An 18,934-nucleotide genomic window follows, 5' to 3' on the forward strand; every position below is an offset into this window, starting at 1 on the left:
TTACAGGGCATGTGTATTTAGATGTGATGGAAAACTGGCTTACATCACAACTGGAGACTGACAGTGTGGACTTCATCTACCAACAGGTTAGTGTTCCAGCCCACTTCCATCATGATGTTTGTGATTCTCAAACACAAAGTTGAGAAACTGATGAATGGGTCATAGTGGGGGTTGGTGATCAGCAATCCATGAAATGGCCTCCACACTCTTCTGACCTAACCACAATAACCACATGCAATTTTTTTTGTAGGGGGTTAGATGGAAGGCAGGCACATGGTGTGCCAAATGTGGGAATAGTAACTTTATAATCAACTTCTTATCTATGCCCACATATGAGGCACTTGCAACATAAAACTGAATCCCCCCCCCCCCCCCCCCCCCTCTCTCTCTCTCTCTCTCTCTCTCTCTCTCTCTCTCTCTCTCTCTCTCTCTCTCTCTCTCTCTCTGTGTGTGTGTGTGTGTGTGTGTGTGTGTGTGTGTGTGTCAAATACTATAGCTACATCAAATCTGTGAAATCACCTCCATCATCTATAATAACCTTGTTCTGGTGAAGGAAATTCAAGTTACTGGAGCCGTTATTTTTTAAATGTAGCATCTCAAACTGGCGTGTCAGCAGCATCTGCTCACAGGACTGTACTGACCTTATGAAAACAGTGATAGTGCACTGACAGACAAATTCAGACACTGTTGCTTGATGCCACAACTAACTGTTAGCTTTTCAGAGAACTAACAATGAATGAATAATGTCGTGTTTATTCTAATCATGACAATATCCCAACCTTTATTCTCAAGTGTGTACAAGAATATTATAATGCTTTTTAGATAACTAACCACGTCATTCTACAATGTGGTCTACATCAATACGTTTTTAGCTTTGGTAGGTGTATACGATTAAGTCGCACAAAAAACTTCCAATTCGCTTTACGTTTAGCTTGTCACTATTTGGCTAGAGATTCGAATAACTTAGGTAGCTGGAATTTTTTAAATGTTTGACATCACATTTAGAATGTTTCAGACTGGTCTTACCCAACAGCGACATTATTTTGGATATCTGCTGTCATAAAGGTAATCTCAGATTGTCACACTGTGTCTTAGTACACAACTGCATGTGTGCACGTCCATCACCCGTGGAACACATTTTATATCAACAATATATTTACAGTTTGAACGAGAGAGAGAGAGAGAGAGAGAGAGAGAGAGAGAGAGAGAGAGAGAACAGTATTTAGAGAAAGCAGTTCAACGAAAGGACAAAGTTTTCATTTCCCTGTTCAATTTTACAAATTGAATGTTGTAATTTGCAGGAATTCTATAATAAATACAGGCAATCTATGCAAATGCCAGCTTACAAAGTAAGCACTGCTAAATGCATATTCAGTGACGATATTATTTTCTGGTCTATGTCTGTAATATGGAAAGGAGAGTTTTGAAGAATATTTGAAAAGAAACAGTGGGTTCACCATACCTTTCAAGCTCTTACAAGAACCAGGTTTTTCTTGAGCTACTTGTTAATATCTGCTTACAATTGCTACAGTCTGTATGTCTGTTTTTATGTTCAGCTGATATACTTTTAAAACGTGGCTATAGGTTCGGAACAAAAAGTTTCCTTTTCTAAATGTTACGAGAGCTAGCAATAATTTCTTGGTAGTTTCAAGATGCAGAAGTGTGGAAATATTCTTCTGATCATGAACCAGAACATGAAATTAATATTAATTTCAGGTTTTAACTCAAGCTTCAAAGAAGTTCTGCAACTACACATTTCTGAATAATGTACGCTTGATAGCTCCAGCTCACAATTCAAGGGGCTGGAGGGAAAAGGTGCTACCCCTAAATTTAGTGAAGATTAGGCTGATCACAATATTTGTTGAGTTTTCACATACATATACTATGAGATCTGTTCAAAAAATTCAGGAACTTTGTCCACAAAATTTTTCTATCCTCACCCTCTACATATTGTGCATCATCTCCTTCAAAATACGCTCCTTCACAATTGATACACTGTTCTCAAAGCTCTTTCCACTTCTGGAAGCAACCTTGGTATGACTCTTGCTGGATCGCATGAAGCACTGTCGGCGAATGTTCTTTTATGTAATTGATTGTTGCATATCTCTGTCCTTTCAACAGGGTTTTCACTTTTGGACATAAAAAGAAGTCTGGAGAGTATGGAGGATGAGGCAGCACAGTGATTTTCTTTTTGCTCAATAGTCATGTACCAGCAGGGATGAATGTGCAGGTGTGTTCTCGTGATGAAGAGCCATGAATTGTCTTGCCACATTTCAGGCTGTTTCCATATAACATTTTCTCGCACGCATCATAACACGTCCTTATAGTACTATCGACTAACAATTTGCCCCAGTGGCGCGAATTCGTGATGAACTACCTCTTCTAAGTCAAATGAAACTACCAGCACGCCTTTGACTTTTTAACTGACACGACAAGCTTTCTTTGGTCTTCAAGAACCTTTCCCAACCCATTGTGGAGACTGAACCTTTGACTCAATGTCACAGCCACAGACCTACATCTCATGACCTTATGATTCTCTGAAGGGGAGTCACATTTTCGGATTTTTATCTCCATTATAAAATTTGCAGTTTTCCAAATAAAATGATGTGTGTATCTTTTATAAACTCACATGCGAAGTATTTTATTTTATTTTTTAAATATAATCTACACTGGTTGAAAACATTGAAATTTTTATGTGGGTTATTTCAAGATTTAATAAAATCGGTAACTTTTTTTAGGTAGAAAGCTGTAGACTGCTGTGTTATAAAGGTTAAATTATGTGTTTGTATTGGTAGCATTGTCAAAAACAGTATCATATCTTTTCACAGTACAAACAAACTAAACATGGGTTTCACGGCAATAAATTTCAAATAAAGGGAAACACTGTGTTTAACATGTGGCATGTGAAGTTACAGACTATGAAATACAGGCAAACTCATCAGTATCTACATAAACATCAGATTGAAATAAAATGCTGCGATACAAAGTTTTCTCAAAACGTAAGTGATGTAAATGGTAGGTTAGGTTATATTCTGATAGATTTGAACATATCTTAACAAGGGTGTTAGGAGAATGTGTATGTTGTAAAATATGTACAGGTACAGTTAGTTTACATGAAGACAGCGAGATATCAAATGGACTAGCCAGGAAACTTATGATCAATTGTGCCAGTTGCATATATATACTCTTTCACTTTGGAATTCTGATAAGTGTAAAGATAATTATTTTGAAGCAAATGTTATGTGGTTTTACAGATTGAAAGCAGTTGGCAAAGGACACATTGCAGCAGAAACAATATGTGCCGTGATGAATATGGCATGCCCACCTTGTAATATCGACAAGTATGCAAGATTTATTGGAGCTTGTGTGTAATCTGTCGCATGTGAGTCAATGAAGGGCACTGCACACGAAGCTGTTTAAATAAATGATGGTACCAATGACATACCAGGAGCTTTCGATGGCACTTGGCAGAATTGCGGCTACAGTTCTACGAATTCTGTTGCTACGGTGACTAGTGTGGAGACTGGAAAGGTAACATTTCCAGATTTTAATCAAACATTGTTGTAAGTGTAAAATCAGGGAATGAAGAATGGCGCATGTGTGACAGAAATTATGAAGGAACAAACGGTGGTATGGAGGCCTCTGCACTTAGTGAAATTTTTAGTTGATCTGTGAACGAAAGGCAAGTGTGTTACACTAAGTTCTTAGGTGATGGAGACTCAAAAGAAGTGAAGTAGCCTCTATGCCTTATGGTGAGAAGATTATCACAAAACTGGAATGTGTTAGTCGTGTCCAGAAGAGGGTGGGCACCAAGTTGAGGAAGTTGAAACAAAGTTTGAGAGACAAGAAACTTTCTTATGGTAAAACCGTAAGTGGCAGGCTGACAGACAAAATGATTGATGAACTATAGCATTATTATGGGATGACCATTAGAAATAATACTGAGGATTTATCAAAAACTAAGCAGATAGTATGCTAGACTGTCAACTGATGAAAAACCAGTACACGACCTTTGCCCTCCTGGGCCTGGTTCATGGTGCAATTACCACAATGCCCAGTACTCTAACAATTCGTACAGCCATAACATTCCAGCCTAGCAGCAGTCATGGAAATCATAAAACATATTTACAGAGACCTGGCAAATCCTGAATTACTGAAGAAGTGTCTACATGGTCAGACACAAAACCTCAATGAGTCGTTCAATAATCTTATATGGACTCTCATACCTAAAAATATTTTGGTTGGAATGAAGACAGGAAAGTGGGGGGTCAGTGATGCTGTTATGGCTTTTAATGATGGCAACATTGGTAGGGTGAAAGTGCTACAGCATATGGGAATTAATCCTGGAGAAAACTGCATTAGAGAACTTGAACAGATGGACGAAGTTCGCATTGATAAAGCGGAGTATGAAGTACAGTTGGCTACTAAGGAATCCAGAAAGAAGAAAAAACTTGGAAAAAGATCAAGAGGACAATATACAGTGTTGCGCAGGGTGCTTCTGAGTGACAAAAAATAAAAAAGAACTTTAGAAGCTGTTCCTGAAAATTTACGTTTTCTGTTGCATTTTACCCTATTAAGGGGCAGTATAATTTTCCTACCAACTGTAAAATTTATCAATCCTTTAAATCATTATGGTTTTATACATCGGTGTAGAATTTCCTGGCATTTTCGGAACGAAACACGGAGGGGGGGGGGGGGGGGATATTTGTGATGCACATTGCGTGTTTTCATATTGCGAAAGTATAAATTCGAATTTCACCAAACTCCGCATATTACTTTTCGAAGCATTGAAATGGGGATTGCGATGCAATTCTGTAAGCCAGACGTAGCTCAAGTCACATGATCTCACCGGCTGATGACAGTGGATATTCAGAGCATAGGAGACCTGATGTAGTCAGTCAATAGCAGCAACATCACTATTGAGTAGCACCAACACACAAACGGGAAACGTTAATGGTTTAAATTAATATACATAGCATTTCTACAAGGAAAGCAAAAGCTTTCACATATAATATTGGTCTCCGAGAATAACAAGCTGCAAGAGAAGCTAAGCTTCGACATATAATGTTAATCTTTTTATTGTGCATGTTACACTTTAAAGATACATCATACAATTGTGCCACTAAAATTTTTAAAAATGACATAAATGTCTTATCTGGGCTCTTCTGAACGGTTGTCCTCAAAGAGTTATTTTTAAGTGAGAGTTCTGCAATTTAAGAAGTTCATCGTACATTCTCGCACATAGTTCATCTTGCGTAAAAGGAAATTTGCTTTGAAAGCAACACTCTTCAATCCACCATTCTTAATATTTTCCCGTGAAATGTGGAAATACGTTCGTTTCAGCAGTTGCCTGAGAGGGACAGATAACAGGTGTCGCCGCGCTTGCACAGCTATGACGACACAGGAAGCCCTTATATTCGTACATGTAAGACATTAAAATAGCATACATTATGTCATTAAAGAAACAAGATATCCGATGATACTTCAAGAGCATCATAATTTTGTGAATCGTATTAAAATCCTTAATTTGGCTTAAAGTGCACATTTATGTCCATATTCAGATGTAAACTTTCCTGGAGTACCAGTACTGTATTATCTCATGTTTGGTTCTTTATTATGGCACAATGCCATACACGCTAGAAGATGTTAACGTGCGCTTCAAATGCAAAATACTCACTTTCAAATAAATTGACTGCCTCAGCGTGAAAGATTAACAAAAGCCAAATTTCTTTAGCAAACTGACAGAAATTACTTCATTGTTCTGCAAAGCGATTAATGCTTGACTGTCAGAAAGGTGTAAATAAAATAAAATCTGTAACAACATATTTTAGCCTTCTGTAATTAGGTGAATGTATTTTAATTCACTTCACAGCTCCCACCATAGAAATCCGTTTTGTTTTTATTTGACATGAGAGAAATGAATGAAGAGGAAATAGCAAAATCACTACATGTGAACACGAGTCGTGTGGAGACTACCTACCTCCACATTACAACTCAGTCTGCTGTATGTATCAGTCCCGTATCCATGATATTTCCGAACCGGGGAAATACTAGATGTGTCCCCCACCACCCCTTTCTATCGACCGTTTGGTCTTAATGTGCAAAAGTACACGCTTCTTCATGCAGCATTCTTCTATCACACGTCACTGTATTTCGCTCTGTGGAATTCAAACATGTATGTTTTATAGTGGATGCATCAAACTATATGCAGGACAATGGAAGTTATAATGTCCCGTGGTGCCTCTCATGCTACTAGTCTATCGGTCTGACAGATCCCCGAGGCCAAAGTCTAGAATTCTGGTATTGGCTTGTAAGCTGTGGGATGAATTTGGCAGCAATGCGATTCATTCCAAGATGTGTCAGGATATCACAAAATGATCCAGCTAAAGTATTACATTCTTCTGTAATCTCTCAGGCAGTCAAGTCTTCGACTGGCCTGCACAATTTCTTTAACCTCTCTGACACGAGTGTCATTTGTCGACATCAAAGGGTATCCTGAATGAGGGTCACCTCTGACTTCCATCTGGTCATTTTTAAACTGTGCGAACCATTCGTAACACCGAGTATGGCTTAAGCACTCGTCAACATAAGCTTCCTGCACGCATTTGGTATGTTTTCTTGAGTTTCACGCAAAATTTAATACAGATGTGTTGCTCCTCTAACTCCGCCATCTCAAAATTTTTGAACTGTGCAATACAATGTTCTACTCAATACAGCACTGAACAATAACCAACAGATGTACAATGAAACTTCTGGCAGTTACGCGCTACACACAGACATATGCAGGGATGCCAATTGCTTTTTGCTCCAACACACCATTGGTGCAAAATTATGAATATTCTGGAATTTTTTGAACAGATCTATTTAACAAGTAGTTCCATATGTACTGCTAGAAAACACTGCCCAAAATTTATATTTGTCAGTCTTATTGTATTTCATATCCTTTAATTGAACATAAAAACACGCAAACTGCAGCAACTTTAAAGACTTAGCTCTCTGTTTTGCTAGTCCCTTCAACTGACATACAATACCTTATAACTTCTTGTTCTTACATAATGACTGTTTATTGACATAAATGTGAATGAAGAAGTGGAAATAACATTTAACGAGTTGGAACTTTTTACTACTACTACTACTACTACTACTACTACTACTACTACTACTACATGCAGAATGACGTGGCACACCACACCCACCAAACGGGAGCGGTAGCTGACCCACCGAATCGCTGGAGGAAGTTAAACTTGAATCTCCAGTATCCAGAGTTGACTGATCACTGCACGAGCTTAAGGATTCCTCTGCTTCTGCTTCAGGCTCGGCTTCAGGTTCAGCCTCAGGCTCGTGCTCTCCTTCAGTCTCTGTAGATGATACTGGAAAATTTTCCCGGATCCATGATCTATACTGGATCACTTCATCAGTCACCCTGATGATTCGGCCTAGAATACTGTGAAATAAAATTTACATTACAGACTGAAAATATACTGGTCAGAAGTCTCCCCAAGTATTCCTTTGAAACTACACTGCTAATAAAAAATTATTGGGTTTGAATACCTGTGGAAACTTAATAAACTTTTTGAAGTTCCAATTGTGGAAGGAATCCAGCATTTGCCCTTAAAGCCATTTGGGGATATCACAGGGAAGTTAAATTTGTTATGAGATGGGTGTTTGAATATGGTTCCTCCAGAATATGAGTCCGTGTTTCTCAACTGTGTCACAGTGATCATCTCAACCTAACCTGTTTCTTGTAAGTTTTATAGACCCATTGTGAAAGGTAAAAACAATGTCATATACATTACAATATTTTTATCTATTTTTGGCCCACATCTTTGTTTTTTCATCTACACAATACTTCACACAAATGGGTATCAGTAACCCCACTCATTCTGTGACTTAACAGTAAGAGTCTAGATGTGGTATGCAGAACAATTTAATATTATACAGCTGCCACTTCTATGGTTCATCACATGTTTCACTTTATGTAAAAATACATTTTAAGCATACCTGGCCTTGTTAGCATCATAGATGAGGTGATTAAGTGGATTCACAGCTTGTGTAAGCACAATATAAGCATAACTGAAAGCCTGCTTTACTTGCAGTGCACCATATGAACTGCGTCCTATGTCATTCCCAGGAGTTAGTGGGTCTTCAATGTAAAGAAGTGAAGGGTGTTGTCCATCTGCCATATCACGCTGCACCTGCAAGAATAACAAGTTTGGTTGACTGTGTGGGCCTGAATTAATAATCCGTAATAATTAATTAATAGTTTCCTGTTGAAAATTCACTCATAAAAAGTGGAATTGCCTGTCAAGGGTTCTGTTTTAGTTTTTCTGATAACAGCCTGGGTAACAGAATTGTCTAATTCTTGAAAACAGTTAAGAGACTGAAGAATATTTGGTTCACATGATCTAAGCACTAGGTTGAAATTTAATAAAATTTACACAAATATGTATGCAAGAACTGTTTCGTCTGATGTTAGCTGTTAAAGGAACTAATTGCAATATGCATTTGGGGGAGAGGGGGGGGGGGGGGGGGGGGAATAAAAAAAAATAATAAAATAACCCCTGTAAGAATGAGAATTTGTCGAAGTAATTATCATCAATCTTTCCAAAGCAGTGCCATGTAATGGCACAATTTGTTATTTTATACTCAATGCTTTTAAGGAACAGCTGCAAACAGTAAAAAAGACTAGACAGCAATTAATTCAGGTATTTTTCTTCATTTGCCATCTATCGTTTCTTATTAAATTTTTTTATAAAGCCAACAAAGTCCAGAAATATAATGAAGTTGCCAATAAATTAAAAGCTCATCTAAAAGTCTTAAGGATAACAGAACATAGTGAAGGAAATTACTGTAGACAGACAATAGTGTACACTAAATGAGTGCAAAATTTCCACACAGCCCCTTGACGTGCATAATCAGCTAACCTACTTCATTAAATTTAGTTGTTCTAATATGTCCAAACAAAGTGTACCCAAAAAAACACTGGGATACCATCGCCATGGGTGGAGCTTATGTAGTATGGATTTCTGCCACTAGGCAAGTACAGCGCAACTCATTGCCAGTTCAGTGCCGCCTGTGTCGTTGAGCTGGCTTGTTCTGTTCATCTGCAGTGACTCTTCTTGCTAATACTGTTTTGTTCTTGTTTCATTTTTTATGATGATAGTTTTACATGACAATGAGCAGCTATAAAATTTTGTTTTCTACTTTGTAAGAATGCTGCTAAAACTGTTTTAATGTTGAGAACGAATTACCAAGATGATGCTATAGGAAAAATTCAAGTGTATGAGTTGTTTGCTTGATTTAAAAATTGTGACATGTCAATTGATGACAAAACCTCATTCTGGACGTCCATCAACTACCTGAATCAATGAAAATACTGAATAAAAATTTGGGGTTTGTGCTCACAGGCCATCAAAAGACAATTGATCAACTGTCAAAGATTAGTGGGTTATCTTGGAGCTTGGTTCAATGAATTTTCATGGAAGATTTGGAAGCGAAAAAGGTTGCCGCAATTGTTCCTCAGTTTTTGAGTGATCATCAAAAGGAATGGGTAAGGTGAATCATGTCATGCTTTGAAACAACAACTTGAAACTGATGCAGAGTTTCTGTCAAAGATTATTACTGGTTGATGAGTCTTGGTACTATGGTAATGGCCCAGAAACAAAACAACAGTGAAGTCAATGGAGACGACATAGTTACCCCCTACAAACAAATATCGCCAAGTCAAATCAAATGTTAAAACTATGCTGATCTGCTTCCTTGATGCCAAGGGCGTCATTGATTCAGAGTTTGTTCCCCCATATCAGACTATCAATTAAACCTTTTATTTGAAACTTTTAAGAAGATTTTGCAACAGTTTTTGTCAAAGAAGACCCGAACTGTGAAAGACAGAAGACGGGTTCTTCCACCATGACAATGCACCTGCACACACAGCCATCTCTGTTAATGAGTTTCTGGCTAAAAACATCCCTTGCAAAATAACAGGGTGTATAAGGGGACAAGGAAAAAAAATTCCCAGGTTTCTCCTGGATATCCCGTTTTAAAAATATACTTTTTCCCGGGCGAATACACACTTTTTCTGTGCTAAGTGACAGTAGGTTTTCCGTAGATTTTCCCTCAGAACTGTAAAACTTACCAATCCTTTGAATGGTTAACGTTTTATACAATCGCATAGAACTTCCCAAGGCGGGGAGGGGGCGGGGGGGGTGTGTGGTCAAAGATGTTTTGGGGGCACTTAAAAGAGAGAGAGAGAGAGAGAGAGAGAGAGAGAGAGAGAGAGAGAGAGAGAGAGAGAGAAGTTTTGGAAAGACCTTTGATTTGCAGCAACATATACGCTGCACATTTTCGTATTACGAAAGTATAAATTCGAATTGCACCAAACGCAGCGCGTATGTTTCTGGAGCGTTGAAACCGAGGTTGCGATGTCTTTTTGTGAGCGAGTCATATCTCAAGCCACGAGATCTCGTTAGCCGACGACAGCAGCTATTCAGAGCATAGGACATGTGTTATAGTCAGCCAATATCAAGATCACTGGTTACATAGTGTGAACACGCAAGAGGAAAAGTTAATGGTTTACATTAATGTACACAGTACAGTATATCTACAAGAAAAGCTAAGCTTTCACAAGTGATATTGATTTTTTTTGCGTGTGTTATACTTTAAGACACGTCACACAAAATAAATTATGACACAAATGTCTCGGCTTGAAATTCCTGAAGTGGCTGGTCCTCAAACTGTTCAGTTTCGAACGCTCTGTGATTTAGATATCCATCCCACTTTCTCACACGTAACATAATTCATCTTGTGTAAAAAGAAATTTACTTTGAAAGCAACGCTTTTCTAACCACCGTTCGCAATACTATCCGGAGACTGTTAGATGGTGGTTACTGTTTAACGTCCCGTCGACAGCGAGGTCATTAGAGACGGAGTGCAAGCTCGGGTAAGGGAAGGATGTGAAAGGAAATCGGCCGTGCCCTTTCAAAGGAACCATCCCGGCATTTGCCTGAAACGACTTAGGGAAATCACAGAAAACCTAAATCAGGATGGCTGGAGACGGGATTGAACTGTCATCCTCCCGAATGCGAGTCCAGTGTGCTAACCACGGCGCCACCTCGCTCGGTGAGAGAGACTGTTAGAAATAGGTTCGATTTACCATTTGCAAGGGTGCCAGAAAACAGGCATTATTGTGCGTATGCAACTGCAGTGGTGTAGGAAACCCGTATGTTCGTGTGTATAAAGCACTAAGAGATATTACATTACACCATAAAAGAAACAGTGCATCAGAGGATACTCCAAAGAGAATTTCGTAAACCATACTAAAATGCAGAATTCGGCTTTAAGTGCAAATTGGCTTTTTCCAGATTCACAATGAAGTAGGTCCCATCTGATATTAAGCTTTTCAGTGTGGTTTTTGGGATGTAAATTTTCTTGGAGTACCAGCGCTCTACAATCTAATTTCTGGTTCTTTATTATGGTTTAATGCCATATATGGCAGAAGATGATAACATGCACTTGAAATTGCACTTTAAATTCAGCGAACAGTTGGAACTAGCCAATATTGTAGAATGAAACAATTCGTTTCAAATAAAATGATTGCCTCGGCGGAAAGATTAATGAAGCCAAATTTCTTTAGCAAACTTGCAAAAATAACTTCACTGTTCTGCAAGGTGATAAATGCTACTAACTTGAAAATAAAATAAATTCAGAAAACTGAAATTAATAATATATTTTTTTGCCCTCCGTTATTATGTGAATGTATTTTGATTCACTTGATAGCTCCCGGCCACAGAAATCCATTTTGATTTCATTTGACGTGGGAGCTGTACACGAAGAGAAGCAGCGAAATCACTTAACGTAAACACGGGTCTCACGGAGGTTAACCCCCTCCCCACAACAACTCCTGTGCAAGCATGAATCTGGCAGCTAGGGCGTGCGAGAAAAATTTTTCTCATTTGCATCTGGCTGCTTACTGCTACTACTGATGCAGCTAACAGCCAAACTTCAAGTAGCAGGAGAAGGTACTACCTACACGCGAGTCAAATGCGCATGCGCAACAGACCGCTGGCAATTGGTCAAACGAACCTAATGTGATCAGTTGTGACGTCATGCTTACAGCAAGCAGTTTATTGTTATGAAGAATTACAGTCTGCACCCTACGGCCTTTGCCATATTTTTGCTATTTGCAGATGCTTGTGCGTGCACAGTTTTTTTGTTGTTATAATTGCACATTTCCTTTGCCACTGAAGTTTTATTTTTTCCCTCTCATTTATATTTTATTGCTGCAGAATCATTCTCCAGTAGCAGGATACAATAACATCGCTTGGTAGAGAATCAACTCTGCAGTCAAAATTACAAAAATTTAGCTGAAATCTAAAACAATGCAAATTCCCGGAATTCCAAAAAATTCCCGGTTTTCTCCCGCATGAAAAAATTCCCGGGTTTTTTCCCCGGATGTCCCGGGTCGTATACACCCTGAATAATTTACTACCTTCGTTAAAACAAAAATAGGCAAATGCAACTACAAGAGATTCAAGTATCAGATGAATATGGAGATGAACAACAACATAACAATAAATGAAGATGTAAATAGAAAATGATGTGCAGGTTGCATGGCTTTGTATAATGATGTCCCAGGAAACATGTACACACTTTTGTTGCACAATCAATGCTTATCATACAAATCTGCTGAAATGTAGTGATGAAGGTTAAGAACAGAATTTAAATGCTCAAATTACTATGTAATTTTTTCTGCACTTGGCAACATTTCAAAGAATTACTTCTAGTGTTTTTTTACATGACTCACCTCTTCCTTTGAGATGTAGGTGCCTCCATTCTTAACGCGAATGCCAGTCTTCATGTAATTGAACTTACGGCCATACAGCTCAAAAAATTCAATTAGCAGCACACCAAGATTAGCGTTTGGGCTATATGCATTCTGACGTGGATGCAACTGCAATGAATAGAAAAATAAAATCGTAATTGAAGCTAATGCTTGTAGCAGTTTCAGTTTGAGAAACATAGTTTATCAGGCTCTTGCAGAGCAGAATACATATTACGTGAAAATTCTGTACAGGAAATTGCACAGATAGTATATAGCAATATGTCTCTCTCAACAAAGATAGAAATCCAGATTCAAAATCATTTCATATGAAGTAAACACCCACAAGAACACCTTTGGGATGAGTTAGACTGTTAACTGTTCTCCTGACTCGAGCTCTAACATCACCATCTTAGCAGGTTTCAGTTCCTTGGGGAAAGTGTGCTGCTTTTACTTCAAAGGCATTCAGACACTTCACTTTAAGTGTTCTCAGCAGAGCTCGAGTCATCAAAGGTGAAGTGTGGATACATCTCACATTAATGTCTACTTTTGATCAGAAAGTGTATTATGACTGTACAATTAAAATGCATTAACTCCTAAAAGACTGGAAGTTGCTTAACTTATATGTTTCAGTAACTTACACTACGTGATCAAAAGTATCCGAACACCTGGCTGAAAATGACTTACAAATTCTGAATTTTACTGTTGGCACAACACATGGCGGCAGACGACGTTCACCTGGCATTTGCCACACCCAATCACGCACCATCAGATCGCCACATTGTGTACCGCGATTTGTCACCCAACACAACGTTTTTCTACTGTTCAATCGTCCAATGTTTATGCTCCTTACACCAAGTGAGGCGTTGTTTGTTATTTAGCGGCACGATGTCTGGCTTATGGGCAGCCGCTTGACCACGAAATCCACGTTTTCTCACCTCTCGTCTAACTGTCATAGTACTTGCAGTGGATCTTGATGCAGTTTGTAATTCCTGTGGTGGTCTGGATAGATGGCTGCCTATTACACATTACGACCCTCTTCAACTGTCAGCAGTCTCTGTCAGTTAACGGACGAGGTCAGCCTGTACGCTTTTATGCTTTGTGTGTCCCTTCACGTTTCCACTTTACTAACACATAGGAAACAGAGGACCTAGGCATGTTTAGAAGTGTGGAAATCTCACGTACAGGCGTATTACACAAGTGACCCAATCACCTAAACACGTCTGAAGTCCCCAAGTTCCATGCAGTGCCCCATTCTCCTCTCTCACGATGTCTAATGACTACTCAGGTCGCTGATATGGAGTACCTGGCAGCAGGTAGCAGCACAATACGCCTAATATGAAAAACACATGTTTTTGGCAGTGTCCGGATACTTTTGACCACAGTGTTTTCCATACGGAAAATATGCATATTGGCAGTTGTTTAACACCTTTATCAATAACTTTTACCAATAGTTATCTATTTACTTGAAATATGCAATCCAGACAGTAATATTCACGAAAATGGAAACAACCTGAGCACAGATTGAGACTAATTCTAGCAAAACTACACCAATACCTAATAAAACAACTCTGCAACACAACAAAAACACAAATACCTAAGAACATGACCACATTTGAAAAATCACAAAAAGCAAGCTCGCTCTTTCCAGGCTCTCAAAATTAATTTGTACTGGTTACATACCTGCAAGAAGCTAATCGTCATGAGTATGAGACTGTAAGATGAGATACCACCAGTGAAAACCTCATTTAAATCTCTCTGTAAAAGGAACTGTTTTAGTACAAGGACTAGCTTTGGCAAAACTGGGAAGCGCTCTTTGAAGTCCTTTATGAGCTCTGCAGACTTCACACCATTGCTCATGTTAAAGCTGATGTCAACCTTTATGTCCGACTCCCGATCTTTCAGCTTTACTATTGGTACCTGTGAATTCATTAATAGAAAATGGTTTTTAAACAATTTTCTCAATAAGAATGATACAGATCACAAAAGAAAAAAAATTATGTGTAATTACTTATATTTAAAAAAAATTGTGTGTTTTTTTTTTTTTTTTTTTTTTTTTTTTTTTTTGGGGGGGGGGGGGGGGGGGCACGGGCAGGTGACACATCAGATAACAAAGAAGCAATTTGTTAACAGAATATTAACATTAGTATATATACAAATACAGTAAATACAAAAATCAAATTAGCACATTTACATGGTCTTTTTCCATTACAGAAGCATTAACATACAACATTATGTTTATTCAGACAGATCTTCATTGTGGATTAACGGTATCCACAATGTATCAGCAGCTGCAACTGGAGTCCTCCCCCTTATTTAAAATGCCTTACTATAATATGTTACCGACTTCATGCTACGATTCAATTTTCCAATAATGCCGCATTCTCAATGGTTACTTTTTATTTCCACGTCTTGGTTTATGTTACTTTTTCTGACACATTCAATGGTTGAAAAGAATACTATACAAAGGAAATGTTTAGCAACAAACAAGAACATATTCAAGATTGGTAATCAAGCTCAGCTACCTATGTTCATCATTGACTCAGTTGTATGTGCGTCTTGGTGGAGAAGGCCATTTTAGAAGCCGAGTTATGCTCATGAACACTACGTTTATGTGTGTATCTACTGTTCGTTCTCTCTCTCTCTCTCTCTCTCTCTCTCTCTCTCTCTCTCTCTCACACACACACACACACACACACACACACACACACACACACACACACACACACACACACACACACACAAGTATATCTACAAAAGAAAAAATAAATGTTGAAATGATGGCAGCAGATCGAAGGTCTGAGCTACAAGGGCAAAGAATATACAATTATCAACTAGTTAGCAAATTTCATTTCATAAATTAAATATATATTTATCTTTATTTGATCAAAGTTGTGATTAATTCTTCTGAACTTCATACCCATACACGAGCTGCCCTCTCAAAAGGCATGAGAACTCCCATTTCCCTTTCACAATATTTGCACCTCTGGTGTGCCTTGGTACTCTCAAAATCTGCAGTATGGTTATGTCTAAAGGTGGGAATATGGCAGACTTTTATTCTTAAAATTCCATATTGATCATGTAACACCAAGTATGTCAATTGTATATCCCTGTTTTTAGTTAATTTACAGAATTATACCAATTTATTTCTATTTTATCACTATCATTCCAATTACACATCACTTTAGAAATACGAATAAAATTGTACATTATTTACAAAATTTAGGACAGTTATTTATATAGGGCTACTAGAAAGCATTTGTTTTCTAAGTTAGATGTTTACTGAAGTATTAATTTTACAAATACGACTGATGAATGAATAGAACCATAAACTCACTGAGTCTACATTCTCCCCATCAGTTGGCATTAAGAGTGCAGTTCCTTGACAAAGCACTGACTTAAGTTTCTTTGTGTTCAAATGTGTGACATTTTTATCTGCTGCGAGAGTGCAGCGTGCCTTCACAAGGAATGATGGAAAAGAACTGCCATATAAACAGAGCACCATCTGTTGGACTCTGCAATTTAGGGACACTGGCAGTTTCTGTAAACAAGAAACTAATGGTCAACCAACTGTGCCACATTTTTGTATGAAAAAAAAAAAAAAAAAAAAAAAAAAAAAAAAAAAAAAAAAACCATCGATCTGCGCAAACCACAGACTTTGAACGCTGCAGAAAATTGTTTGGAAGATTTTGTGATGGTAGTTAACTTTCAAACCGTATTGTCTGCAGCTAGGGTAACAATTAAAACAGGTAAACTGTGGCTGGCGTAATACATGGCATCCCCTCATTGTAGCATCAATGTTCGTCACAAACTGAACAACAAAGTTCCACATTGCTCGATTAGACGTAGTGGTGAAGATGATGTGGCTCTGTTCCCTTTTAATATTTTCCTTGGGAGGAGGGTTTGATACATTAAGGGCCATGTTTACGTACTCTCACTGCAAAAAACATTGCAACAGCCCCGAGAAAGTATAACTGTCGTGATGATGACGGATGTAGGGGCAAACTTAGAAAATTTGTGGGGTGCAAAATGCAAACTTTGTGAGTTTATGATTCTTTTCCATTCATTAGACTATCTGTACATAGAACACTTTAGAAAATACAGAGCTTTGATAACAAATGGCTCATTTATAGTAACCGTGTATAATTTATCAATTCTGCTATAGTGTCCAGGAAGTCCGAGGAATTTCCAGGAAATAGATTCCGAGGGCATTCTTTAACAATATGTCTGACAGTGTGTCTTGGGAGCCCACTGGTGCATTCCACTGTGGTAGTCTTTCCATACCTGTATAGTATGTCACTGCATATCTCATCAGTAGTCCGAATCATACCGAGTGTTTTGTGTTAGATCAAATTTCCACGGATTGTTGTTGGCTTCGAGAAAGCTAAGGAACTCCTGTAGAGTATTATAATAGGTACCATTCTTTCTTCCAAGCTTCGTAAAGTCTGCAAGGTGCTAGCTGTTCGGAGTGGTTTTTATCTGGAGTGGAGTCTGCTGATGTGGATAGCAGTTACATCCTCATGAATTGGCAGCTCTTAATTGTTACAAATTTTCTTATATTTCCTCAGAAAGATACTGTTTCCTTTCAGGCTAGGTGGTGAAATGCTGCTCAGGACACGTAACGAGAATACGGGAGTTGACTTTATAGATGTACATCAACTTAGTTGCATGTCTACGGGCTTCAGGCGGCTGCTGTTGATCTAGTGCCACTGAGAAGTCAAGGCAGAGGGCAGGTGGTCTTTGAGACAACACTGCAGAATCCCACTTTGTACTGTACAATTTTTGCAGAATATTATTTCTTTATCTCAATTTATCTGCAGTCTTTGTTCAATTCTGTTTAAATGAAACGGTTCTATAATGTTTAATTCCAAGGTACTATGGGTAATTGCTATGGGTCAAGTGATTACTATCGAAAAATACATCAAGTTCACAGTTGGCTCAGATATTACACAGATGAAAGCAAGTGAATTCAGTGTTGTTCACCTGTTGGTATATTTGTGAACAGATCCATTATACAGACATCTTTTGTTAATACAGTCACTACTTTTTATAGCAACATCGCTTTTAATGACATTGGCTGTAACAGCAAAATTTAATGGTACCATCTTAATTCTATGTAAATGTAAATCACTTCATACAACATCAATTATTTTAACTTATATGAAACACAATAATTTTTATTACATTTTCAGACAAAAGTGTCAGCTATGAAGTCCGAAGTTCATTTCTGTTTGCAACATATTTTGGGATTACTAACAATTTAATACTATTTTCAAATTCATGTTTCCTGCTGATTGTTGATTTCAAAACTCTGCGTTAAATGTAAAATGTGCACGTCCATCTTAAATGTAAAAAAGAAACAAATTAACCAATTATTTGAAGTAGGACAGTATAATGTATGCATTATTCTATTGCATTTTAAAGTTAAAACAACTGGTTGAAAACCAATTTTTTTTCCTTCTTTTTTTTGCTGTAATTGTAGGGTTCTACAGATTTAATTCTGATGTGTGTTATGTTTTCAAATCACGGAAGTGGAACAATACCATAATCATATTTGTTACTGATACTTTGTGGTTGTGTTTGTTAAAAATTTTCAACAAGTTAGGTACTGTAAATCAGATTTGTACAACATTTTACAGAGAATACAAAACAATGTGTAGGCTTTCATGTAATGTGTGTAGAGAACACTGTTCATTGTGGTACTGTTGATTACAGTAACTGAAATTAAGTTGTGTCGTTCGACTATTGTACTATACAGCACTTGCAGTACGTTTTACACAGGCTCAACATTTTATCTCATTCTTTATCCAAGACCTTGTTCAATATTTAATTGATAATTTATGTTGCTGCTACTTCTTTTTTCACTTATTGCAGGTTTTATACATTTTTCTGACATTTTATTGCTGTATGTATTGCATAAACACAAGAAAAATTCCTCTTCATCCCCTATGGACAAATACAGCAGGTTTACTGTATTTCCGCCTATGCCAGTCTGTAATTTACCCAGAGTTACAGCTGATTACGGGTGTTCACATTACCCCCACTAGCAGTATTGAGTTTGCTCAGCATGATTATACTACTCATTATCAATTTTGTCTTTATGAACTTCATTATCCA

At 37.8% G+C, this 18,934-nt stretch overlaps 1 protein-coding gene across 2 annotated transcripts in view; it reads right to left on the reverse strand.

Annotated features, from left to right (window-relative positions):
* Positions 1–18,934, reverse strand: part of LOC126277949 (terminal nucleotidyltransferase 4B-like) — a 48,452-nt gene that overhangs the window by 13,982 nt on the left and 15,536 nt on the right. The window contains exons 4-7 of one of the 2 annotated variants that reach the window (XM_049977547.1): positions 14,501–14,737; positions 12,803–12,949; positions 8,002–8,195; positions 7,222–7,444 (exon numbers count right to left, since the gene is read on the reverse strand). In XM_049977547.1, the coding sequence (XP_049833504.1) occupies positions 7,222–7,444; positions 8,002–8,195; positions 12,803–12,949; positions 14,501–14,737 (801 nt within the window). Of the gene's footprint in view, positions 1–7,196; positions 7,445–8,001; positions 8,196–12,802; positions 12,950–14,500; positions 14,738–18,934 lie in introns of both variants that reach the window. The other variant, XM_049977546.1, reaches the window with a different exon arrangement.

The sequence above is a fragment of the Schistocerca gregaria genome, chromosome 6, assembly GCF_023897955.1.
Source record: "Schistocerca gregaria isolate iqSchGreg1 chromosome 6, iqSchGreg1.2, whole genome shotgun sequence".
Classification (NCBI taxonomy): Eukaryota; Metazoa; Arthropoda; class Insecta; order Orthoptera; family Acrididae; genus Schistocerca; species Schistocerca gregaria.